This window comes from Sciurus vulgaris (genome assembly GCF_902686455.1).
Source record: "Sciurus vulgaris genome assembly, chromosome: 3".
Lineage (NCBI taxonomy): Eukaryota > Metazoa > Chordata > Mammalia > Rodentia > Sciuridae > Sciurus > Sciurus vulgaris.
In genome coordinates, this window is record NC_136463.1 from 65,578,186 (window position 1) to 65,604,892 (window position 26,707).

The window sequence follows — 26,707 nt, forward strand, 5'->3', positions numbered from 1 at the left end:
TTAAACTCTTATCTGTTAGTGGCTTTATGGTTAAAATACACACATTCAATTAATCCAAAGCAAAATCTCATTCTCTGCTTCCTCCAGGTGCTTAGCTCTAGATATTATTACATCAGCATCATGTGGTAGGCAAAGTGTTTCCCATGGCACAGAAGTCTTGTAATATTTATAGTAGAATGAGCTATAAGGGGAAGGGTGTGCTGATTGCTGTTTTTCCTTGTTCTTACTGGCTTGGTTATCAGTTTAATGACCTGGTTTAGCTTTCTATGTAGGCAATCTGCTTTTTATATATGAAAGTCATCGTAGTGGATATGGCAGTCCTTTACATAAATAGTATGCCTATAATTGTATAAGTTAATAAAGTTTTAAGAACTATATATACATGCCATGTTACACTAAGCCCAGATGACACTTTAATATGATATTAAGTTAAAAAAAGAGTTACTGCAGCTACTAAAAATTTAGTGTTTTTGCCTTAATAACGCTCCTACACTCAGAGAAATGGCAAAATGAGACTAGTGATTCTAACCAAATGAATTTAAACCCCGTATAATTTTTTTTTTCAAAGTTAGAGAAAAACTGAGGACTATAAACTCACTGGTTATCTGTAATTTAAAGAGGAAAGACCATCATTTTAATCATACCTTGTATTGCTTACTTCTTTGAAAGGACTTGCATTTATCTGGAGGGAACCCACTTTAGTTCTGGCCATTAGTATGTTGGAGCTTATTCACCCCTCTGGCTCTCAGTCTCAATTATGATAAGTCCACTGTAACCACACTATCAGTACTTTCTCTCATTTTATTGCCATTTTATATGCTTGTGAGAATTTTCAGAAAATGATAATCATTATGAGAAACTTATGCTTTTTAATAAAAATCTTATCTCAATGATAACGGCCAAATTATATGATGTCTATGTGTTAATATGTAACAAGAAATCCCACCATTATGTACAATTATAATGTACCAATAAAAAATATGGAAAAAGACAAATATAGAAAAAATAAAGACTAGTTTCTTTGTCAATTAAAATAAAAAATAAAAATATCAAGTGTTATGCTTTTCTTTATGGCAGTCTTACAAATTAGTTTCAGAGAAATTTCCAAGTGGAGAATCCTTTTGACTTTTGTGGGAAGGGTACTAGCAATTAAACCCAGGGGTACTTTATCACTGAGCCCCACCCCCAGCCCTTTTTATTTTTAATTTTCAAATTTTGAGACAGGGCCTTGCTAAGTTGCTGAGGTCCTCACAAAATTGCTGAGGCTGGCCTCTAACTTCCCATCCTCCTGCCTCAGCCTCCCAAATTACTGGGGTTATAGGTATGCACCACTGTGCCCATCAAGAATCTTCTTGACTTTTTAAAAGCCTACCCTTATACATAGTAAAGTTGTTAATAACTTCAATTCTCTACCACACCTACTCATCTTAAAAGTGATTTTGTCCTGCCCAGTGTGGTGGCACAGTCCTGTAATCCTAGCAGTTTGGGAGACTGAGGAGGATCCTAAGTTCAAAGCCAGCCTCAGCAATTTAGCAAGGCCCTAAGCAACCTAGTGAGACCTTGTCTCAAAAAATAAAAAGGACTGAGGTTGTTGCTCAGTAGTTAAGCACCACTGAGTTTAAAAAAAGAAAAAAAGATTTTGTCCTGGATGAGGAAGTTTGTTTTTTATTTTTGCTTTTTTAAATCAAATTGGTCTAATCGACATAGCAAAATGTGCTTTTTTGGGGGGTTTGGGGTTTTTGCTGTTGTTGTTTGTTTGGGGTACTAGAACTTTAACCCAGGAATGGTTTGCCACTGAGCTGCATCCCAAGCCCTTTTTAAATGTTGTTGTGGTGTTTTTGTGGTGCTGGGGATTGAACCCAGGGCCTTATTCTTGTGAGGCAAGCACTCTACCACCTGAGCTATATTCCCAGCCTGTCTTAATGTTTTATTTTGAGACAGGATCTCACCAAGTTGCTTAGGTGTTCTCTAGGTTGCTGAGACTGGCTTTGAACTTGAAATTCTCCTGCCTCAGCCTCCCAAATTGCTGTTACTGCAGGCAGGCACCACTGCACCCAGCAGCTATTTTTAAATATTTGTTGGCAAGCATGTTTAATATAGAAAAACCAGAAAATACCAAGTTGTGTTTCTCCTCCCCTCCACGAGCATTACTCTTATTCTTATCTCCCAAAATATTTACTGTTAACACTATCAAAGTTTTTTTCTCATGTATGTGTATGCTTTTTAAAATCGGATTGTCAGGACTGGGGCTGTAGCTCAGTGGTAGAGAGCTTGCCTAGCACATGTGAGACCCTGGGTTTGATCCTCAGCATCACAGTAAATAAATAAATAAAATGGGATTGCCCTGTGTCTACTGCTTTGTAACCTCTTTACCTCTTTTTCTTTTTTTTTTTTTTTTTTTTCACTTTAGCATATTGGAAACATCCTGCTATTGTCCTGAAATGTATTTCTTTCATATCCTTTTTACTGGTCACTTGTTTTCCACTGAACTATTTCACATTTTGTCCTACTGAACATTTTGATTGTGTCCAGTTTTTTGCAGTTATAAACAAAGACTCAGTGAATGTCCTTGTGCCTAAATCATTGCATGTGTCCCTAAAAAAAAATTATATATATATATATATATATGTATACACACACACACACATATTTCCTAAAGCTCAATACTGGGATTACTAGACCAAAGGATTTACATATTTTAGAGGTTTTGATACAGATTATTAGTCTGCTTATCAGTTGTGTACTGTACTCCACCAGCAATTTTAGTAATTAATTTGTATAATATTCCTGAAGTAATAAAAAGTAAAATCAAGTTAATTTTCTCTTCAGTTGATTCTTACTTGTCATTGCCATTTGAGACCCTCTTTAATACTTAAGCACGGATGAAAATGCTTTGATTTGTAATCTGAGTAGAACTAAAGATGAAATAATAGTGCATTGGTAGTTAAGATGAATAAGCTAATTATCCCAACGTGCTTTGAGCATATATATACTGTTTATGAATTTAGGTTTGTTGCTCATATTTTCATTTTATCCTAAAATCACCACCACTTCAGGTATAGAGAATTCTAGAGCCAACAAGCTTGCTTAAGTTAGGGTCCTACAGCAAATTAACTCAGACCTTAAACATTTCTTTATTTTCTTTTTAGGGAGTGTTAAGCATCATTGAGATTTTCCATAGTACTCTCTGGTTAATGATAACTGAAATTTTAAAAGATGATCAAAGCTGGGCCAGGTGGTACATGCCCGTCATCCCAGCAATTCCTGAGCCTGAGGCAGGAGGATTGCAAGGCCTGCCTCAACAATTTAGCAAGACCCTAAGCAACTTAGTGAGACCCTGTCTGATAATTTAAAAAGGACTGGGGGTGTGGCTCAGTGGTAAAGCACCCCTGGATTCAATCTCCAGTGCCACAATAAAATAAATACATAAATGAAAGATGATCAAATGCATTCATTTGTTAATACTAGAGACTAATAAAGTTAGAATTGCCTTATCCTATTTAAAATGAACATATTTCACAAAAATTGAGATTAACTTTTTAGGGAATATGCCATTTAAATTCTAAAATTTTCCATCTATGAATCCATGTGAGTTTTAGAATACAGAATAAAGGAAAAGAGTGTTTTTAAGAGACTCTTGATTTGAATGTTACCACCCTATCTAGTCAGTGTCCATGGAGGTCTGTAGCAAATATACAGGAAAAAGGGGGGGGAAGAAAATAACAGAAACAGCAAGGCAGGATGGAGAAAGGAAGCCATAGTGTGTACTGGCTTCGGTATTGTTGGTTGCATGACTTTCTCTGAAAGCAGCCAGCTTTCTTAATGGAACGTATGTGTTTAAATCACAGACAGGGAGAGTGCTTTAGAGTGAAGTTTCACTTTTTGTAGTGGCAGCAGTCCTGGACGTGTTGCTGGAATTGAGGATGAGTTTACCACCTTCTCTTCAGACCTTATCTCTGCCTTCAGCTCATCTCTTTTACTTAGCAAGCCTTTGTTCATTGGAGAGTGGATCTCTGCCTCCAGCCTTTCCAACTGCTGTCAGAAACCAAAGGTGACAGATAAGGAGTTCAAAGGTCAAAGTGGATAATGTGGGGGTCAATCTGGCTTTAAGGGTTGAAAAACATCTCTGGCCTGCAGAAATCCAAACCTGAATTGAAGCCTGGGAAAAACTTAGTTTATCAACTTCAGCCTTTCAGCTCCAAAGAAAAGCTACTAGCTGTTTCTGCAATCAGCAGGAACAAAAAAGAAAATGTCTAGAAAGGGTGTGATTTAATTAAATCAGGTCGTATTGGCAATTTCATATTTGAGAGAGATGGTTTTTGTGGGAACATTGCTTTGCTTACTATGAGATCATATGTATCAAATCAAAAACCAACAGTCAACCACAGTCTCAAGAATCTTTTATTGAGTTTCAGAATAGAAAGTCAATTGAATGAGATTCAGATATTTTATTTACTAATATCTCTTTTTGGTCTATTAGAATATGATGGAGGAAAAAAATAGGAAAGGAAAATAACATGTGTATTTCTTATTAGGGCTAACATGTTTTAATTAAATTACCTTTTCTAAGTATTTTGCTAACTTCAAAATTAAAGTACTACAAATATGTGATCCTCAGCTTGATTAAAAATCATCTTTTTAGTACCAGTCCTTTAAGTTAGCAGTTGTTCTTGCACACAGTCCCTGAAACCATAAGTCATTTTCCTGGTCCTCAAGTCTAGTGAAAAGATAAGTCAGCAGGACAGCTACATAATAATGTTCATGGTCTTGTTAAAGTATCATTAAGAATTTCAGGACTAGGGATGTAGCTCGGTTGGTAGAGTGCTTGCCTGGCAAGCACAAGACCCTGAGCTCAAATTCCCAGCACTACAAAAAATAAAAATAATAAAAAGAATTTCAAGCATTAAACCAAGTGTGGGACCCTTCCACGCACCAGACTCTGTTTGACTATACAGATCACAAGCCCATGAAACTGGTTCTCACTTTGAAGTGTGCAATTAAATAGAATTGGTCAGAGCTCTGCTACTTATTAACCTTTTTGGTGGGTGGGTTGGGGCAGACTTACTGGGGATTTAACCCAGGGTACTTTACCACTGAACCGTATCCCCAGCCGTTTTTATTTTTTATTTTCACACAGGGTCTCACTAAATTGCCAAAGGCCTTGCTAAATTGCTGAAGCTGTCATTGAACTTGTGATCCTCTTGTCTTAGCCTCCCAAATTGCTGGGACTACAGGTGTAGGCCACTGTGCCCAGCTCACCTGTGTCTTTCTAAATCTCTGTTTTCTCTATTCTTATCTTCCTATAAAACTTTTCCTGTTCTATTCTCTTTCTGCATGGTTTGGAGAACCTGCAGCTAGATTTGGGAATATGTATACTTCTCTTAACTTCTGAAATAATGTTTCCTTGTATTTAGCTGGTGGAACAATTAAAATATTAGGATATTGTTTTTAGGAGAGGTAATTAATTGATTTAACTAGAAATATATGCCTCATTAAGTTTTAAAAATTCACAAAGTTTGATTCAAACAGTTATATATTTGAGGCAAGATTTCAGTAGAATTTTAAATGAATGAGATTGAAGTTCAAAGAGATTAATTGACTTGTTCAGGGTTATTAATGAATGAAATGGCAATGACTGAAATCCAGGTCTTCTAACTTTATATCACATTTTTGTCCTCTGCTTTATTTGACTTTAATCAATATTATATCTCTACCTAGCAAATGATTATTCTTTTATTGATCCCCTACAATGTACTAGGCACTAGAAATGCATCAATGAACACAAAAAAAAAACCAAGTCAGCTCTCAGAACTTACAGAGTGTAAATAAATTGTTATAAATCATCTGATGATATAGCTCTAAAGAAGAAATAAAACAGGAGAAAATGGTTGAAAGTAAGCTGAGAGAGGATGCTATTTTAGAGAAAATGGTCAGAAAACAAATGTTGTTTCAGTTACAAACTGAAGTCTACACATTTGGTGTAAATACACAGATCAATTTTTAGGTATAACAAATAATATGAGGACATATTTGTGGACATAATAGCAATAGGTGAGGATTGTTAACCATTAGTAAACATCATTGTGGTAACCATTACACTTTGCATTTAATCTACTTTTCCGGGTAGCATAGATTATAAAATCAGCAAAGCTGTGAACCTAGTCATTACCTTTTATGCAGAATCACTTATCACATAAAGCAGTGCTTAATATATTGGTGATCTTATATTTCTTTTTTTAAAAAATATTTTTAGTTGTAGATAAACAATACCTTTATTTATTTATTTATTTAATCCCCAGCCCATATTTCTCTTACCACTAGAAAATAAGTATTAAAATTAAAAGGCGTCGTTTGTTTTTTTGTTTTTGTTTTTTGGCAGGTGTGGGGCTGCTGGGAATGGAAACCAGGGCCTCCACACACTAGGCAAGTGCTATACTATTGAACTATATCCCCAGCCTTCAGGGTAGATGTTAACATTTCTGGATCCTCCAGTAGGTTTGGGAAATGTAAAACTTCATTTGTTGGTCAGATTAAATTTTAATGAATTTCAAAATCTTATAATTTTTTTTATTGTACTGAACTGTTGTCTAGTACTGTAGGGCTTCAATAAATGAATTTTCACTTAATGCTTAGAAATGTTTATATAAAAATTATAGATGGATTTTTGAAAGTGGGGAAGAAAGGCAGCATGAAAGACAGGTAATCTTCATAGAATTTGTCTGTTGTGTACTTTAAAGTGGTAGAGTCCAAAGTATTAATAGAAAAACCTTAGAAACTCCCAACCCTAATCTATTTGTGTGTATTTCCTCTGGTTTCAAAATTAAATCCAAGTGTAAATCATTCAGTGTTTCCCTTTTGTTAAAGCTAAGCTTCTATCTGCTAAAAAGTGATGAGACGCACTAATGGGAAGCTGCTAATTCCCAGCAGTCTGTAGTTTCTTTGGGCAATTACCAGGTTCCTTTAGTTCATAGTTTTAGGAAATAGGAAGTTAATGAATACACTAAAATAATATGCACAAGTGGTCTATATATAATTAGTACATTATTTTTTCTGGAGAAAAAGACCATAGCTTTCTTCCAATTCTCAAGACTCTGATGATATCCCCTACAACAACCAACTACCATCTCCACAAAGAGCCTGAAACAGGACTGTTTCAGGCATTTGAATTAGAAATCAACAATTTTTTGTAAGCTTTTTGAAATTACCAGTGAGATCCATTTATCTTTTTTTGTCTTCTTTCAGTACTAGGGATTGAACCTAGGACCTAGCACATGCTAGGCGACTGCTACATCCCCAGTCCTTCATTTATCCATTTTTAAGCAATCATTCATGATTTCCCCATGCTGAAATAATCTGAACTAATGTTTTCTCTCTACTGTGAAGAATTGGGCATATTTTTGAATACTTTTTCCCTCTCAATATTATTCTCAAAGGTGCTATTCCTATAATAATATTGGCTTAAAAGAAACTTGGAATATTTCAGTAAAGCCTAAAAGTTCATGTTTCTCAGCAGATAGTCACAACTTGACTAGAATGTTGCCTTCTTTCTTTCTTTTTTTTCATGAACTTCTGATCTGAAAAAATGCACAGCAGATTCCATAAGCCTCTTCATGACACTAGTAAAATTTTAGGAAAACATTCAACATCTGCTTATCTTTCCTGCAGTGGAAATGTTCATAATTGCAATGTGCAGTTTCCTTTGAATAAGATAAGCAGATTTCTGTTTGTTATACTTATGTTTCAGAAGTGTGTTTACTGCATTCTTTAAATGTACTTAATTTTTTTTTTTCTCCTGACAGTTTGGAGGTTCCAAAAACATGTAATTATTATTGGATTTTTCTTAACTTTCTCTTTAGGATACCTGTATTTTTCAAGATACTTTCTTAAGTCTCATCTCTTAATTTTAGATTTAGGGGCCACACAGGAAATATGTTCTTCCATACAGGTTTACCCCTATAACTGCATCACTACCATGACCTTGATTCATTTCAAAACAATATTTTTTATAAAACCCAAGTTCCAGGCTGGGGAGATAGCTCAGCTGGTAGAGTGCTTGCCTTGCAAGGACAAGGCCCTGAGTTCGATCCCCAGTACCGCCAAAAAAAAAAAACCACAAGTTCCACAAAGGACTTTTTTTTTTTTCTTTTTCTTTTTTTAAGGGGATGGAGTAAATGTATAAGTCATCTTTGTCCTTATTCTGTTTTTTGTCTGGATGCTAGATCCAGAAAGCTCTTAGCTAGAAGACTGCTAGAGGACTTTCCCCCAGTCAGCCCTTGGTGATTCCCAGGTTGAAAATCTGTTTGTTCCAGTTCCCAGAAAACTAAACTGCTGAATATTTTACCCTGTCGACCTGGGAAGCTCTTTTGTCTCTAGCTAAGATGTGGCAGGCCATCCTGGCAAGTGAGTTACCCGAAACCTTTCACTGCTTTGCTTTGGGTATGACTGTGCCACAATCATGTGTGGTAGAGATTACCTTGCCCATATTAGAGATTATACATCTATTCAAGATAAAATTGGGGCTGGGGTTGTAGCTCAGTGGTAGAGCACTTGCCTAGCACATGTGAGGCACTGGGTTTGATCTTCAGTACCACATACAAATAAATAAAGGCATTGTGTCCATCTGCAACTAAATTTTTTTTTAAAACATGAAATAAAATTGAGCATTGGTTGTTCTCTTGGTTGCCAAGAAATGCATCACTACATTTTTTTGTGTGTATCCCCTCATTTGACATAATAATACCACTGTTGTAAGCCTAAGTCTAGAACTGAGTCTTCTATCTTTAATAAGACATGCATACCTAAATATCTAAATATAGCAAGGTGTGTACTTGGCTAATAGGAGAAACTGTAGAATGACCTCCCTGGTCTTTATTACTAGTGTTATAATTATATTTGAGTAAATAGGAACACTGCTTTAGTTCTACTTATAAGCTGAAATTTCTTTCCATCTGTTTAGTTTCCTTACATAAAAAGTGTTCTGCACTAGAACAAAAAAAAAAAAAGTTAAATAAAAAGCCTACTTACAAAAGAAACTAGGAGTGGGGTCTGGGGTTGTGACTCAGTGGTAGAGTACTTGCCTTGCATATGTGAGGCACTGGGTTCAATCCTCAGCACCACATAAAAATAAATAAATAACGGTATAGTGTCCATCTACAACTAAAAATTTAAAAATACATATTTAAAGAAGAAGCCAGAATTTAATTTTCTATGAAAATATGATCAGAGGATGGTTTCTTTTTTCTATTTCTTTGACCAAAAGTTAACATTTAATTAGAACATAAAAAGTAAAGCCTAAGCTTCACATACTTTATGTATTTTAGAATAATGACTTGCTACTTTTTTAGAAAGCCTTCCACAAAGGATATTTTATCCCCAAATATGTGAGACACAGGATAGATACCACCAATCCTGTTAAATAGGTGAAGAAACTCAGGTACAGGGAGGTAAAACGACTTTTCTAGCAAGCTAAGTGAATCACTAATACAACCAGTGTAGGTAATTCCAGTATACCACAGCAGGCAGCCTGTTATGAGAATTTCTTTCATAAACTTAAAAGTGAATTTCTTTTCATTTCTGTGCAAGAGATTCTCCCTTCCTGTCCCTTTCCATGTTTAACTGACCAACTCTCAGGTAGGGAAGGGACAGGACTCCCCCCCACCGCCCCCCAGTACTGGTGATCAAACCCATACCTTGCACATGCTAGCAAATGCTCTACCACTGAGCTAAGCATCCAACCAATCGGGATTTCATTTGCCAAAAAACTTAATTGTGGAAGCACTGGATCCAGTGAATGAATTAACCACTTGGTTAATAGCACTTGGTGTACCCTACACAGTTTGAACAGTCATATTTGCAGAGTAACCCAGCCCATTATGTCATACTCTTTAAAGACTTTCTTTAGGAGTTGCCTCTGTTATGGAAACTACTTGGTACTTCTGCTTGTTTAATACTGTAGGAATATAGTGATCTCATCTTGAACTAATGGAGCACTTTTAAGGTTCTCAGTGATAATCTCCTAAAATCAAACTTCCAAGAGTTTTTATAATGTTACATGAAGAAATTGAGATGTGTATTATACAATTCATTAGTGACAGAGCAAGAACTCCAGGTCACCTTTCAGTCCCGTGCTTTTCCTTTCTACATTTACATGTTGCCCTAAAACAGGTAAAATTCTAACCTTGTCTTAGAAAAACTGTCTAAAGTAGTACAACTGATTTAAAGGTACCCAGCCATAGGTAAAGTGTGATTAGAAAGCCCTGATTAGTTGACTTCTGATCAAGTGTGTACCTACTGTTTACTGTCTCCACCAAGTCAGTGACAATGTAATCTGAGAACTAGAAGTGGAAAGATTTGATTTGAGGATATTCTGAACTTCCAGTGTTGATTCCCTTTTCAAATGGCTGGTTTCTGAATGTAACATCCACCTTATCTTATTTTTCATTATATTTTACTTAGCATCTTAATGGTACAATTTCATTTATAGAAGTGAATTAGGAAGCAAAGTTAGTCACCCATTATATTCTGTTGGTTACATATAAACTGAATCAAATCTCATTTCCCGAATTACTCTACCAGTCCTTTCTGTGGATCTAGCCTGTGGTTCATCTTTAATTCAGGTTCTCTTAAGTCTCCACAGCCAGGTTTTACACAAACTTGATTTTAGAGATAGGGAAATTATGTTCCTGAAAACTGTCTTCTCATAGATGTTCTTCAATAATAGACTATTTAATTTAGTTGAGAATTAAAAAAATTTAGCGTTACTTGCTTACCAATTCTTCACTAATGTTCTGTTCCAATGCAATACAGATGAATTTCTAAAATTCACTTGCCTTCATTTGACTAAAGTTGGCTTCAGGTTTCTGATTCATCTTTTGTTCATTACTATGTTCAGAAAACTAAAATTTCTTATGGTTTAAAATGGTGATTTCAGAGCTTAGCTACATTATCATTCATTTAACCAGAGTCCATTGGTATACTGTCATATCCTTTGTGGGATAGGAAGGAGGGAAGTCCTTTGTGTAAAAGCATTCTCCTCAGCTGGTCTTCCTTGATGCTGAAAGTTTGCTGCCTGGCAGGATATGATATAGACATACGTGATAACACAGTGACAAGAGGAAGAATTGCTTATAAGGCCCCTGGGTTGTCCAAATTAATTGGCTGGCAGTTGGCAGATAGGTTCAGGCAGATTTGATATTCATATACAAGGGTTAGCAAACTAAAGAGAAAATTTAGATGGTGAAGAAAAACTATTTCTAGAAACGTTTTGAGCAAAAGCCCGTGGCATGAAAGTTAAGCTGCCTGGTACAATGACTGACGCCTGTAATCCCAGCTTCTTGGGAGGCTAAGAGGCAGGAGGATCAGAAGTTTGAGGGTAGCCTTAGCAACTTAGTGAGATCCTGTCTCAAAGGGCGGGATGTGTGTGACTCAGCAGTAGAGTGCCCTGGGTTCAAAGGGGGGCAGGGGACTGAGAGGGGCAGCAAATGGAGAAGAGAGGGAGAGAGAAAAAGAGGAGGGGAGAGAAAGGAATGAAAGGAAATAAGTTCATAGCCATGTAAATAGACTTCTTTTTCAACAAAAATCTTAAAGCATTAGTATTTATTGAAGGCAAAGACCTGTTAGAAGAGTCAGGAGGGGCAAAGAAAAAAAACCATTCTTTGTGAATGGAAGGAATTTGTACATATCAAAGTATTTCTTTCTCTGTTTTTTTCTTAAAATAACTTTGTGGAATAAATTTTCCATCGATCAGAAGGACTGCTAGACATCCTCAGATATCTGTCTTCTTTCTATTTCCACTGGCTTACATCAGGCCACCCTCTCTCTTGCCTCGAATACCAAAGTAATATCTTTCTGTCTAAGTCTTATTCTACTTCCCAGTCCATTCCCTCTACTGTTATTAGAGGAATCTTTCTGGAAATGCAAATACTAGTTATCTTGCTGAGGATAAAGTCCAAATTGCTTGATAGGTGGTATAACACTCTTCAAGATCTGTGCCATGCTTACCTCTTCCCATTTTTACAGCAGCCTTCCTTCACTTTTTCACAATGCAATAGTTTCTGCTTCTCCCTCCAACCCGCTGAGCCTTTGTGGGGTTTTTGGTTTGGTTTGTTTTGGTTTTTGTTTCTTTTTTTTTTGAGGGGAGCAGGTGTTGTTTGTTTCTTGTTATAGTTTGTTTGGTACTGGGAATTGAACCAAGGGCTACTCTACAACTGAGCAACATTCCCAGATCTTTTTACTTTTCATTTTGAGTCAGGGTCTTACCAAGTTGCCTAGGGCCTTGCTAAGTTGCTGAGGCTGATCTAAGAACTTGCAATCCTTTAGCTACCCTGTAGTCAGAATTACAGGCAGATGCACCATGCTTGACTCCATCTGGGCCTTTGTACATGCTTCTCCCTCTGCCTGAAAGCATCCTGTTTTGGGGCTCTCAACCTCCTTTCAGGCTAATGCCTGTCCAGGCTCCAAGACAAGATTGCAGAGGCAACCTTTTCTGTAGGAAAAAGAACTCCTTGAGTCCCCTGTGTTCTGAAGATGGTAGTGTATTTTTTTAGGTTATTGTTTATTTAACCATCTGGTATAATATTGCTCTTATCAGAAAGCCCATCCCTAATCACCCTACCTAAAAAGCAGTGCATTCTTTTTTAGCATCTTACTGTTTTCTTCAGAGCATTTGTCACCATCTAACGGTTTATTTATTGTTGCCTTCTGCTTCACAAAAATACTGGTCCCTTGACTTTTTCATAAAAGTTTATTGCTATATTCCCAGTGCCTTGAATGGCATCTGTTACCTAATACATTCTTTAATAAACACCTGTTGAATGGAATCTGATGTATTTGTGAAAAGTAGTTTTCAAACCTGAATGAGTTTCAGAATCAACTAGAGCACTTAAGAAAAATATTACCAAATTAGATTCCTTGGAATAGGTTCTGACATCCACATTTCAAAACCACTGTTAGATTGTATAAGTACAGAAAGATTAAGAAAGATTAAGTATCTTCTGTTTCATGTGAATTACTTTGAGTTGGAATCTTCATATACTTATAGTTTGATTTCTCTATTTGTAACGTATGCTCTGCTTGGTAGTTTCACCAGTGGGAAAATGTGGGTCCTGTGAGCTGTGTGGAATTAACCAAGAGATTAGATTATCAGTTAGGTAGTTTTTGCCTAACACATTTATTTAAACCTACAGATGACAGGCTCCACTGTCATGGAAGGAAGAGGAGATTATTATATAGAACCTAGCCAAAACTACTGTGTCTGACTAAGAGGTTTCTGAAGTCTTTTGTAGTCATCTCACACAGAAGGCAGATATAGAGCAGTAACCCCTACAACAGCCAACTTCTCAGAAAAAGGAAGTTCAAGAAAGAATACCAGATAGAAGTTTGCAAGTCAGTTCAAAGTTCTTTTGCAAGAGGAAGAAGTCCCTGCTAGCATCAGTCACCATTAAAGGCTACAAACAAGAACAAGTAAGGCAACCTCTCCTGTGGTTTGTGTCACACATGTGGACTTTCTCACCTGCCAAGTAAACACCAGAGAATACATAGTGACTTTCATACTTTATTATCTTGTGTGTGTACTTGAATCTTTTTTTTTTTTTAAGTTTTTTTTTTCAGTTGTAGATGGACACAATACCTTTATTTTATTTATTTATTTTTATGTGGCACCGAGGATTGAACCCAGTGCCTCACACATGCTAGGTAAGTGCTCTACTACTGAGCCACAACCCCAGCCCCTGGTCCTGAATCTTAAGCATCCCTGTTATCTATCATTTTCAAGTCACATTTATGAAGGACTCTAAATGGCATTACAGTGGATGCTATATCAAACACTATGAATAACAATCTCCCTGCACTACCTTACATTCAAAAGCAAACAGTATAGCTGGGTGTGGTGGTACATGCCTGTAATCCTTAGGAGACTGAGGCAGGAGGATCACAAGTTCAGGGCCTCCCTGGGCAATTTAGAGAAACCCTAAGCAACTTAGCAAGACTCTGTCTCAAAATAAGATTTTTTAAAGGGCCAAAAAATAAAATAAAAGGGCTGGGGATGTATTGTAGTAGTAAAGTGCCCCTGGGTTCAGTCCCTAGTACCAAAAACAAACAACAACAAAATATATGTATAGACTTAAAAAGTATTCACCAAACTAAGCAGAAATAAAGTTTAACATACTCCAAAGGCAGTAGAGCATATAAACAATTATATTATCTTTTGCTTTTGCATGAGTTTTTCTATACACGGTAAATAAACTTTCTCTTTGGAGTTGGAACAAGAGAAGAGGAGGAAGGTAGCTTGAATCCACCCAGATTTTTATAAAACAGGTTGTACCCTATCTCTTCTCCCAGAGGGATGGACCATCTTTGCCAAGAGGTAAGCAGTGCTGCCAGCAAAGAACCTCAGTCACTTCAGTGAAGACATATGGGCAGCCTTAGTTCCTTCTTATTTGAGTAGTATACATAGTTGATGGCAAAGTATTTGGGACAGAGGTAGCTCATAAATGAGGAACTTAATCTGCAAAATGTTTTCCAACCCTGTGGGTTCTAATTGTTGGTGTCTTCACAGCTTACTTTCTCTCAGGCCCCACCCCTCGCTGCAGAAAACTTGTTGACAACAGCTCCACTTTTTCAAGTCTTCCACAAAGGCAGATGTCTCTGAAAATGTAGCTTACGCAAAACATCTGTGTGCTTGACTCTGTTCCCACGATCTGTATTTTCCTGTACTGCCTTTTCTCTCTTTTTAATAATTGAAAACACAGATTAACATCCTTTAAGAAAATTTTGCAAAAGTAAAAAAAAATCACCCTTAGTGCCACCATTCTTATTAATAGCCATTTCCATACTAGCCATAATACCATCCCATTCTTCATAAGTAAAGCTTTTTGCCTGGTTATATACTTTTTCTAAAGCAGAAGTTCAGATATTTTGTCATACAGCCACTTCCCTGTTTTTTTCCTGACTTTGGCATCATCATTTGGTTTTGGTGGTGAGTTAACAAAAGGGCATTGCAGCTTATCAGCACACCATCAGCATGTTCTTGTTTTTATTTTCTGACTTTTGGGACCCAAGTATTCTAGTTTTGGGAGTATGGATGATATCCCGCCTTAATTTTTTAAAGTAAGACATTAATATTAAAGCTTGAATTTTTTTAATTAAAATAATAAAATTTAAAACAAACCTGTGTCTTCTAGAGACAGAAGCATGGACAAAAACAAGGAGAGTAATCCTTAACATGAGTAGAATCTCTGCTCTAAATAAAACAAAAACAAACCTGTCTTCTAGAGACCAAAGCATAGATAAAAACAGTAATCCTTAAGGTAAGAAGAATCTCTGCTTCAATTAAAAAAATACAAACAACAACAAAAAAATCCATGTCTTGATATGTATAGAATTTTAATTCTCTTAACACTTAAAAATTGCTATTAAATCACACTGACTATTCAAGACAAGTGACTGTACCCATCTCAGTCATAGTATTTTTTTAAAGTTTACTTTTTGCCCTTGTTGTGTTTCAAACCTCAACTCTCCCAATACCTAACTAATCTGTTGGTAGCAGAGCTTCACTTCTGTTTATCTACCTTATCAGAGGTGTTTATATGTCTCACCCTTCATCCTCTTCTTAATAGTGAATAAGGCCAGAACATGTCTCTCATTATTCTCACTTTCTTATTTGACAAAAAGAAAAAACAAAATGAACTATGTCTCCTTGTTTGGTTAGAATGATTAAATATCTTTAAAACCGCTTTCCTTTTAGAAAGCATGATTCCCTGTGCTTGAATGTTTAAAATTAGATCTGTGATAGGTGGCATTCCCTGATAGCTTAGGAAATCTATAGGACTAAACATACAGCTTTGCTAGCTGTTTATTACTGTGTAAGAAGACACATGACCCTCCTTAGGATTGTAGCTTTCCTTCTACTCATTTAAGATAAGTTTTGCCTTTGGTAATAAAGCTGGTTTTTAAAATAGTTTCCTTTTGATCCTTATGTTTTTCTGCACCCTGGAGAATTGCCATTGGGGTAGATTATTGAACCTAGCTCAACCAGGAGCTAAAAGCAATCTAAGCAGCAGGTATGGGATTGAACTGCAATATCTGTTCCTACATGGGAGCAAATATATAATGAGTTTTAACTTTTTCCCTCCAACACATTTCAGATACATATGACAGTTAAATTTACTCTTGGATCATTTTGATTTGGACATTTTCCTCTTACTCCAAATCCTAATTGTAATTTGGAATCCTCATTGTTTTCACATTGCCCTGTTTTTGTACTGCAGAATACTACTTTGCAATCTCTTGTCCCCAGCTCTCTGATTTCTTACAATTCTCTGGAAAATAGAGGAAAATGTGCTGCAGGTTATTGCTTCTTTCATGAATTTATAAAATAAATGTCAAACAATGGATTGGGCATCAAGAAAACCCAATAAATTAATTTCACAAGGAACAAGAAAGAGTGAAGTTTTCATCTGTAATGGTGAGACAATTCTGGAAGAGAAAGAAGTACAGAAAGCAAGGAATATCAGGTTGATTAAAAATTGTGAACTAATTAAGAACAGCAATTGCTACTTCATTTCTTTTTCCTTTGACAACTCCTTAAATCGTTATATGAACTTTAGTCTTTTGCCCTTTTTTCTTTCCTACTCCTCAATCATCATTATCTTTTATATTGCACAAGTCATTTGTTCCTAATCAGAGTAATTAGGCCAAGGAAAACATAAAGGGCATCCATTTTGGAAAAGAGGAAGTCATACTATCCCTGTTTGCAAATGATGTAATCTTATATATTAAAAAAAAAAAAAACAACTATTAGAACTGATAAATTCAGAAAAGTTGCAGGATATAAGAGCAACATACAAAAATCAGTGATGTTTCTATAAACTAATGACCAACTTGCTGAAATAGAATCAAGAAAACAATCCCACTTACAATAGTTACCCCAAAGACAAAATACATAGGAAGAAGTTTAAGAAGGTAAAATAACTCTACAATAAAAACTGATCAGCCAGGTGTTGTGGTACACACCTATAATCCCAGCAGCTCGGGAGTCTGAGGCAGGAGGATCTCAAGTTCAAAGCCAGCCTCAGCAAAATCAAGGCACTAAGCAACTCAGTGAGACCCTATCTCTAAATAAAATAAAAAATAGGGCTGGGGATGTGACTCAGTGGTTGAGTGCCTGAGTTCAATCCCCAGTACTTAAATAAATAAATAAAAACTGATAAAAGAAATTGAAGAGAACACACAAAAGAAAAAGAAAAATGATATCCAGTGTTCATGGATCAGAAGAATTAATATTATTAAAATGTCCATGTTACCCAAAACCACCTATTGATTGAATTCAATTCTTATAAAAATACCAAGGCCATTCTTCACAGAAATTAAAAACAAATAGTCCTAAAATTCATATGGCCCCAAATAGCCAAAACAGTCCTGAGCAAAAAGAACAAAGCTAATGGCATTACAATACCTGATTTTAAAACATACTGTAATGCTATAGTAACCAAAACTGCATAAAACAGTTAACTGCTTTTACAAGTGACATAACCTAACCACTGGCCCCTCTTGAATTTCATTGTGTGTTGTACATGGCCAAATAGCTCTGTAATGTTCATTACAACTATTATAAAAGAAAAGGAATTTTCCAAGGGACTTTAAAATTCAGGCAGTGAAGGGCTAGTCAAGAAAATCAGGCAATAGATTTTAAAGAGATTCAACATATTTTGCCATGCCTTTCTCTTTTGATATTTGGGAATTAGTGTTTGTGAGGGACTTTTAAGAGGGCCTGTTGGAAAATCATTTCATTTCCTTAGGTAAGGTTGAGAACAACTATAGAAGAGATTGTATGGTAAAGAATGCTGGTAGGTGTTTTGCAGACTGGACTAAATTTTTATAGCCAATGAATTTTGAGAAGTTACTTGTAAGAGTGTAGTAAAATAGCACTGAACTGACTCAGTTAAAAAAAAAAATTATTGCATTTCGTACGTTTGAGAGTCTACTTTTAGAAGGCTCTTGGTACCTTGATGGTCTAGCTAAAATGGTACTATAATGTTCAAGAACTCAGAATGGTAACAGAGCCACAAAATGGGATTTAAAAACAACAGAAAACTTAAAAGTAATTCTAAATTCTGATCCCTGCACTGTCATTCACTGATAGTGACATTGGTAAGCGTAAACAAGTTTTCTCAAAGCCTTTGTATTCTTATTTATGTTAAATGAAGAACAGAAGATGATTTCATTAAGCTAAAGCCTCAGTGTGTTACTTAAAAACTCATTGACAAACTTAGGGTGAGGAGGAGTTTCAGAGGAGCAGAGAGACAGCATGATGGCAGTGGGTAGGAAAATGACTGGCCAGGGAAGAAATTGGGGACACCAAGTACAGATTTCTTTAAAGTAATCAAGAAAACTTAGAAGGGAACACAGGATCAAGTTAAGATTTTTTGGTTTTTTTACTCTTGTTTTAAGGATGTGAGAGACAAGAATTATCCAGTCTGGGAAGAAGTAGTCACTAGAGAGATAAAAGTGACTTTGGAAGAAGTGGAGTCAAGTACACAGGTGAAAGGTTTAACTTTTACAGCTGGATACATTATTCTCAGATAAAGAAACAATAAGTGTACAGGTGAGAGAAAGTAATTGGGAGAAATCATACCAGCTAGCCATCATCTTGGTTTTATATAAGGTCAGGTTAACTGTAGAAAGCTGAAGGAAGCAGGAGTCAAGAGTTGGGAGAGTTTGGAATAACATGGGAAGGGAGCTTTCCGGAGATGTCAAATGCACTGCTGAGTTAACTCAGTGTTTTTACTGTCATGTCTGATAGCTTTGTTACTGAGATCATGAGTGTGCTATGACTTCCAGAAGCATGATTTTGTAGTCTCATTCAATATTAGGGTGCCTTTCATTAATTCAGTAGGTATTTATAGACCGTTCACTTAGTATCAGGCATTATGCAAGACATTAGAGAGAACACTAGAAAAGATGGTTAAAGTTTTTGCTCCCAAAGAGCCTACTTCTCAGACAGATAATAAATAATTCATTAGCCAGGCATGATAGCACACACCTGTAATCTCAGCTACTCAAAAGACTGAGGCAGGAGGATCAGAAGACTGAGACCAGCCTGGGCTACTTAGTAAGACCCTGTCTCAAAATAAAAAGGCTGGGGATGCAGCTCAGTGGTAGAGCCCTCCTGGGTTCATCCTCCAGTACCACAAGGGAAAAAAAAAAAAAAAAAAAAAACCTCACTAATCTTTGAATTTTAAGCTGTAGTATTATGAAGGGAAATTAGGAGCAAGGAAAATAATAAATTATAGGAAAACCAACTAGGAAACAGGATATGAGATGGTTAATTAGGAAAGAAAGAAAAATCCAAAAAAAGTTGACCGCCTGGAAAAAATTGAGGAACTTAAGGGACTAGGAGTCTCCTTCAGATTGAAAGGTGATTGAACACATTGGAGTCACAGGGAAGACGTAGGTTGTTGTCACAAAATAGGAGTTTGATTTCTGAAATCGAGTTCATCCACATTGCCTGGTGCAGTGGTGCACACCTATAATCCCAGAGACTCTGGAGGCTGAGACAGGAAGATCACAAGTTCAAGGCTAGCCTCAGCAACTTAGCAAGTCCCTAAGCAAATTAGTGAGACCCTGCCTCAAAATAAAAAAGGGCTGGGAATGTAGCCGAGTGATACATTGCCACTGGGTTTATTAAATCCCCAGTAACCACCCACCCCTACCAAAGTTCATCAACATCTCATGCCCTCCAGAGGGACCTTGGGAATTAGAAGTCTGTTTAAACAGAGTCCAGGTAAAGGTCTTTCAAGATCAGAAAGATGAAAACCTTGGGGGTGAAGCTGTTAGACTGTAGTAGGAACCAGAGTGAAAGGAGATTGAGCAGGATAAGGGATAAATAAATGATAGCAACAAGAGTGTCAAAAAAAGACAACACATAGAAGATAACCTGAACCTCAGAAGAGGCTTTTCCGGGGGTAAAAGAGAATGGGTCTGAAAGCAGGGTTTGACATTTTGGTCAAATGCTTGAGAGACTAACCTGCATTCCTTCTGCAGGTATGTTTTAAATACCTAGGAAGACATTTGTTGAATCATGTAAATGAAATGATTTTTTCAAATGCTGAACAATTTTTATGTGTTAATCTTTTGTTTTATTCACACATCTACTTGAAATTTAGTGCCAAGTAATGTTGGGTCATGTCTCTTAGTAACCAATAAGTAACCAGTATTTTTTTTTTAATTTTTTTTTATTGTAAACAAATGGGATACATGTTGTTTCTCTGTTTGTACATGGCGTAAAGGCATACCATTTGTGTAATCATAAATTTACATAGGGTAATGTTGTTTGATTCGTTCTGTTATTTTTTCCCCTTCCCCCCACCCCTCCCACCCCTTTTTTCCCTCTATACAGTCCTTCCTTCCTCCATTCTTGCCCCCCTCCCTAACCCTAATTCTAACCCTACACTAACCCCTCCCTCCCCCCATTATGTGTCCTCATCCACTTATTAGCAATATCATTCGACCTTTGGTTTTTTGAGATTGGCTTATCTCACTTAGCATGATATTCTCCAATTTCATCCATTTGCCTGCGAATGCCATAATTTTAATCATTCTTTATGGCTGAGTAATATTCCATTGTATATATATACCACAGTTTCTTTATCCATTCATCAATTGAAGGACATCTAGGTTGGTTCCACAATCTGGCTATTGTGAATTGAGCAGCTATGAACATTGATGTGGCTGTGTCTCTGTAGTATGCTGATTTTAAGTCCTTGGGGTATAGGCCAAGGAGTGGGATAGCTGGGTCCAGTGGTGGTTCCATTCCAAGCTTTCTAAGGAATCTCCACACTGCTTTCCAGAGTGGCTGCACTAATTTGCAGCCCCACCAGCAATGTATGAGTATACCTTTCTCCCCACATCCTCGCCAACACCTGTTGTTGTTTGTATTCTTGATAATCGCCATTCTAATTGGGGTGAGATGGAATCTTAGGGTGGTTTTGATTTGCATTTCTCTTATTACTAGAGATATTGAACATTTTTCCATATGATTGTTGATTGTAGATCATCTTCTGTGAAATGTCTATTCATTTCCTTAGCCCATTTGTCGACTGGATTATTTGCATTCTTGGTGTAGAGTTTTTTGAGTTCTTTATAGATTCTGGAGATTAGTGCTCTATCTGAAGTATAATTGGCAAAGATTTTCTCCCACTCTGTAGGCTCTTTCTTCGCATAGTAACCAGTATTTTAAATACTAGGAAAGAACTGTGCAGTTCATTTACTTTGGGGTTCAGAGAGCTTCTAAGTTTTCCCCTTCCAAAAGAAAAGTATTCAAATCTAGAATTTAGGACCAAGAAGCTTGGTTAATTCAGCCTATAATGGAAATGTGCTCCTTTGATCTGAGATAGTTTCTCCTCTTCTTAGAGAAGGGTCTTCTAAACAAAACTCCCTACCAGTCAGTCACCAGAAGACTAGGGTCAATTGTGTTTTGAGAAGTTTCTTGAGACTTACTCATTCATGGGCATCTAAGTTGTTTGTTTGTTTGTTTTTTTGCGGTTGTGATGGTGGTGTTTGGGAGGGTTATTTTTGGACTGCTATTGAAGACAAGACTGAGGCTGAGCCTTGCCAAGGCAGCTGCAGAAAGGGAGACTAGAATGACAGCAGTGCTATTATGGGAGGTCTAGACTTAGCTCAAACTCAGAAGTTTGGGGGTCAGGCTGCTGTGTAAGTTCAGGATTGGTGGCAATCTGGAAGAAACAGAGAATACATGCTCCTCTCAAAGGTAGTTTGATATCAAAGTTATTTTAAACCTATCCTTGTCTAACAAAACCTGTGCTAAACTAGGTCTATCTACTACCATTTGATGCCTACCCTAGACCCTCTCCAGAGGCCATCTGGCTCTGACATTTAAAAACTTAGTATTTTAAAAACCTAAGCCAAAAGCTAAATGCTTTAAATCTCTGAAAGGAAGTCAAGTGGATGTGTAGCCAGACAGCTTCTAGAAGGAAATGCTTTTAGCCTCAGAGAAGACTGAAGAGGAACCAAGGACTGGGCAGGCCAGCCACTTCTTTGCCCATGTAGGCATTCCTTTCTTTGTAGACTCTGTGATCCTCCTAACTTTTTGTTTTTGACACCTAGATTTTAATATTGGTGGGACAGGGCTGGGGATATAGCTCAATAGTAGAGTGCTTGCCTAGCATTTGCAAGGCTCTGAGTTCAACTCCACAATGTTTTGTTTTATTTTACTTTTTAGTACAGGGAATTGAACCCAGGAGTGCTTAACCAATGAGCCACATCCCAAGCTCACTCTTATATTTTATTTAGGGTCTCTTATATTTACTTAGAGCCTAAGTTACTAAGACTGACTTTGCGTACTCCTCCTCCCTCAGCTTCCCAAACTGCTGGGATCACAGGCATGTGTCACTGCACCCAGCCAACCCCACAATGTTTAATATCTAAGAAGCTTACTAAAGGAATAAGAAGCAACTTTAAGAGACAGCATGAAAGTATTTGCCTCATGGGAATATGTCTCAGTCTTTCCCACTCAGATCTGAACTTTGTCTTCTGGAAGTTATGAAAAAATAGAACAAACATCATACCAGGCTTTGCAGTGAAATCCTGCCTTTGTTCTCTTGGGATGAATTAACTAGATGTGTTTTTAACTACTAGTTGCTTCAAACTATTAGGTCAGTAGTATACCCTGTTGTAATAACATCTAACATAGGATAAAGGGTTAAAGTGCCCACCCTGGGTGTCAGGTGACATAAGAGATTAATCCTGGCTCTACTGATGACTGTATGATTTGGGGCAAGGAATTAAATTCTCTGGGCTTCAATCAATACATCAGATTGTCTGTTGCACACTCAGAAGTGAATTTTATCTATCTTAAGCAAAATATTTATCAGAATGTCAGTGGTCTGTCACCTAATGAATGGGAGTCAAAGGGACCAAGCTCAGAGAACAGGTTAAGCCAGGGGCATTCATGGAAAGCCAGAGAGCAGGAGCAGACTAGCACAAACCTCACCCCTTTCTCAACATTGAATATAACTGTACCCCACTATGCCTCTTCCTTTCGGTTATTTGCTTAAGTTTCAGAGTTCCAAAGAAAAGTGTGAAACAGGCTAGACCTAAACCACATTCCAGCTTCTTGCAAAGCCTCAGTTCAAAATCTGGAGGCCACCAAGTCGACATATGTTGGCTTCTCCAAAAGAGGACTGGGGTGACATTAGAAAAGACAGGTCTATTGCTGTAACGAAAATAGCCAATGTCAAACCAAATGTATCCCATCTGTGAAAATTGAAAGATTGAATTGTATGACCAGTAGTAAATTTATCGTTTCTATCAAACCATTTTAAGATACACATGGTTGAGGCAAAAATAAAATGACAAGATCTTATCGGAATATAAACATTTGAAATGAACAGAGTAAAAGGAATTTTCTAGGGTGTTTTGTTTGTTTGCTTGTTCATTTTTGCCTCTCATTTATGATCTGTGGGAAAAGACCAGGAAAGTTAGTTGTGACTGGAATTTGTCTCTTATTCTTGATCAAACAGACCTCTTTTTTCCCCCCCACTTCAACTATAGAAAATTAGGAAAGAAGAAAACAAATAACTGGGCCTTTGGAGTACAGTTGTGCTGAGCATTGAGCAACAGTTAAGGGGAGGATAAGCTGGAACTAAAATGGCCTGATGGTTGTAGTTAATGAATAAGAACTAGAATCTTAAGCCTTTCTCTGCTAATTGGTCTACAAATACCTTTTTTGTGCACTAATAAGGAGAAATAATACTGCCACCTGCATTTACAGGCATGTGTCTGGAAGTTAATGCTCTAGGGGAGAGAATTCCAGGTATGGCTTGATGCTCTGATATTGTCAACAATGTTTGGCATTGTGTGGTTGGAGTGGAGAATGTCTAATTATGGAGAACAGTATGAGCTGTGTGTGGTGGCACACACCTGTAATCCCAGCAGCTCTGGAGGCTAAGGCAGGTTTGCAAGTTCAAAGCCAGATTCAGTAATTTAGCGGGGCCCTGAGTAACTTAGCAAGACCCAGTCTCAAAATAAAAAAGGGCTGGGGCTATGGCTCAGTGGTTTAGCACCCCTGGGTTAATACTGGTACCGAAAAAAGAGAGAAAACAATATTATATTTGTGTTTGCATTTTCTCCCTTTGTGATCTAAATTTTTTTTTTGGGGGGGGGGGGGGGTGCTGGGGATCGAACCCAGGGCCTTGTGCTTACAAGGCAAGCACTCTACCGACTGAGCTATCTCCCCAGCCCCTGATCTAAATTTCTTTAGGAATAAAAATCATGTTTTCCTCATTACCTGAAAGAATGCTTTTTGGCATTTTGCAACCATGTTTCACACATCAAGGCACAATGACTTTTTCTCTCCTATTTTTAATTTAGCTAAACTTTTTCAGTAGGCACCTGTATTGATGGCTCCGTAGTCCCTTAGCCTCTGGTCTGATATTTAAAATTCCTTTGTTATAAGGTTCCCTTTCATTATGTTATGGTCACACGACTTGAATTATTTTCTACTTAGTGGGATTGGCAGAAGCTTCCCTAGCACTTTGAATCTGAAAGTTAAACAACTAAGCAGGGAAAGCTTATCAGGAGAGGGAAAGTAAAGTGTTGGGTAGTTGGAATGTATTTGAAGTTTCCTCTATGTTAATATTAAGACAGAAACATAAGAGTTAATATTATGTGTTTTTGAATTTAACAGAAATGCCAGCCAACCCACTTTGTGTGATAATATTGTATATAGTCAATATAACAAAATAATTTACCTGTAAATTTTGGTTTCAGGCAGGAATACCAAACTCAGGAATTGAGTATTATAAAGATTATAAACATGAAGATCTACTTCCTTCATTTTATCTGTGAGATAAAAGTAGTACATCCCCTTTGTGAAACTTGTTTTCTCATAGTAAACTATTTCTTATATGTGTTGCATGCATGTAGAACAGTAGAATTTCTGTCCTGCTGATTTTCAGCAGTTTGGTCAGGTGTGTTGTTGCTTTGTTTTACTTCCTTAACCTTCCTGCTGTTCATGGATGATCAGCCTGACTACATTCCTCAGACATTATTCCAACCTTATAATAGCTAAGTATTTTCTTCTCTTGAGTTGACCTTTTCCTTTTACACTTTGCCTGAGAAGCAACTGCCAGTTAAGTAAGACTTGAGGAAGTGATTTTGATCAAAAGAGATTGACAGAGAAAGCTTCTCAAATATACTAAAAGCACAATGCTCTTTCCTCCATTTTTGAGACTAAAATGCTACTATCATTCCCAGCAGAGATTACAGCTCCTAACTGCCCAGCCCAACTGGATTCATCTCTCATTCCAGATGTTCTTCATTCCCCTCTCAGTATAATCTTTTTATGACCTTTGGCGAGTGGGAGGAATGAGAAGAGTTCAGATCTGGATGGATGACAGAACTTTTCTCTCACTCTGTACTCTCCTTTTAAATTTTTTTCTATCAAAAAACCATGTAGGAAGGACCTTATATTTCATCTTCCATAAACTGTTTCCTAAAGCTAGAGCAACATAGAAAGAAGCAAGTGACTTCAAATCAGGTCTTGGCTTGAATCCTTGCTTTGGGCTTCCTAGCCTCTTAGACTCTTGCATGTAAATTGGGTATAAAAATAGTACCTACTTCATAGGTTTATCATGAAGGGTAAATGAAGTACTTAATGCCTAGCATACAGTAGGCATCTAGTCAAGTTAACTATTATTAGCTCTTTTCACTTATCTAACCAGAGATGCTTTTCCCATTGTTGAGCTAGTGATTTTATGGCAAAGTTGTGTACTAATAAAGTCTCAGGAGAACCACAGTGTCATTCTGTTAGAAAGGTGATCCTCTAAGTCTTGTTTTCCTATAAGCTAGTCATTCCCCATCTTTAGCATTCTCTTTATCTTTTTCTTCTTTAATATAGGGTTTCTTTAATCCTTTGGGATTTGCCTTTGACTTAGGCATCTGTGCTCACATCACTTTGCAGAGTTAATTGAAGAAGTCTTTTTTCTGGATCAGACCATAAAGAACTTGTCAATTCAGAAAATGAAAATAAGTTTTCACTTGTCCTTGTAAAGAACAGGTTTTTCATTAGAGAACAACTTGTGTCAATTAAATCTTCAGGCAGCTGTTTCAGGTAAAGTCTGATATTTACTTAAATAAATCTTTTATTATTCTCACAGGATATACTAAACTTTTACCTTAAACTGAAGTACCTGCAATTAAATTTATGCAATCAAAGCATTTAATTTTCAAGTTGAATTTGACACACCTAAACTTTGAGAGTTGTGAGCTTTGATTTTTACTTCCACGCCACTGTGCTTCCATCCCATCTTTGTTAGCATGTATAGAGCTTCCAATCCCTTTCAATGATGATAAGGAATTTTTATAATCAGCCACATTCTCGTTCCTGATCTCCTTTTGACCAGCAATCTGTCACTTTTATGATAACTGAGGGGCCATAATTTGAGGCCAGGGAATGAAGAGGACTGATTATACCACCCAGAGAGTGTCTGCCATGATTCTTTGGGAGCATATTTCAGAACCTAGTAGCTGTCTCCTGGCTCAGCTGGGTCTGCTGGGCATTTTGTTACTTCAGAAACGTTCACTGAGATTTGTAAAATAATTCAAATAGAAGGATTATTTTCCTTTATGCCTGACGTGAGTGTGACTTGGTGTTTTCTTTATAATCGGGAATTTTGGGAGTCTAGTCAGC

General features: G+C 36.9%; 1 protein-coding gene across 9 annotated transcripts in view; it reads left to right on the top strand.

The window, feature by feature from the left end:
- Window positions 1-26,707, top strand: part of SSH2 (slingshot protein phosphatase 2) — a 248,250-nt gene that overhangs the window by 145,369 nt on the left and 76,174 nt on the right. Inside the window, exon 3 of one of the 9 annotated variants that reach the window (XM_079130760.1) lies at window positions 2,411-4,051. The exons of the other annotated variants lie outside the window; for them this stretch is intronic. Coding sequence (XP_078986886.1) covers window positions 3,924-4,051 — 128 coding nt within the window. The 5' untranslated portion in view covers window positions 2,411-3,923. The remainder of the gene's footprint in view (window positions 1-2,410; window positions 4,052-26,707) is intronic. 9 annotated transcript variants of the gene reach the window in all.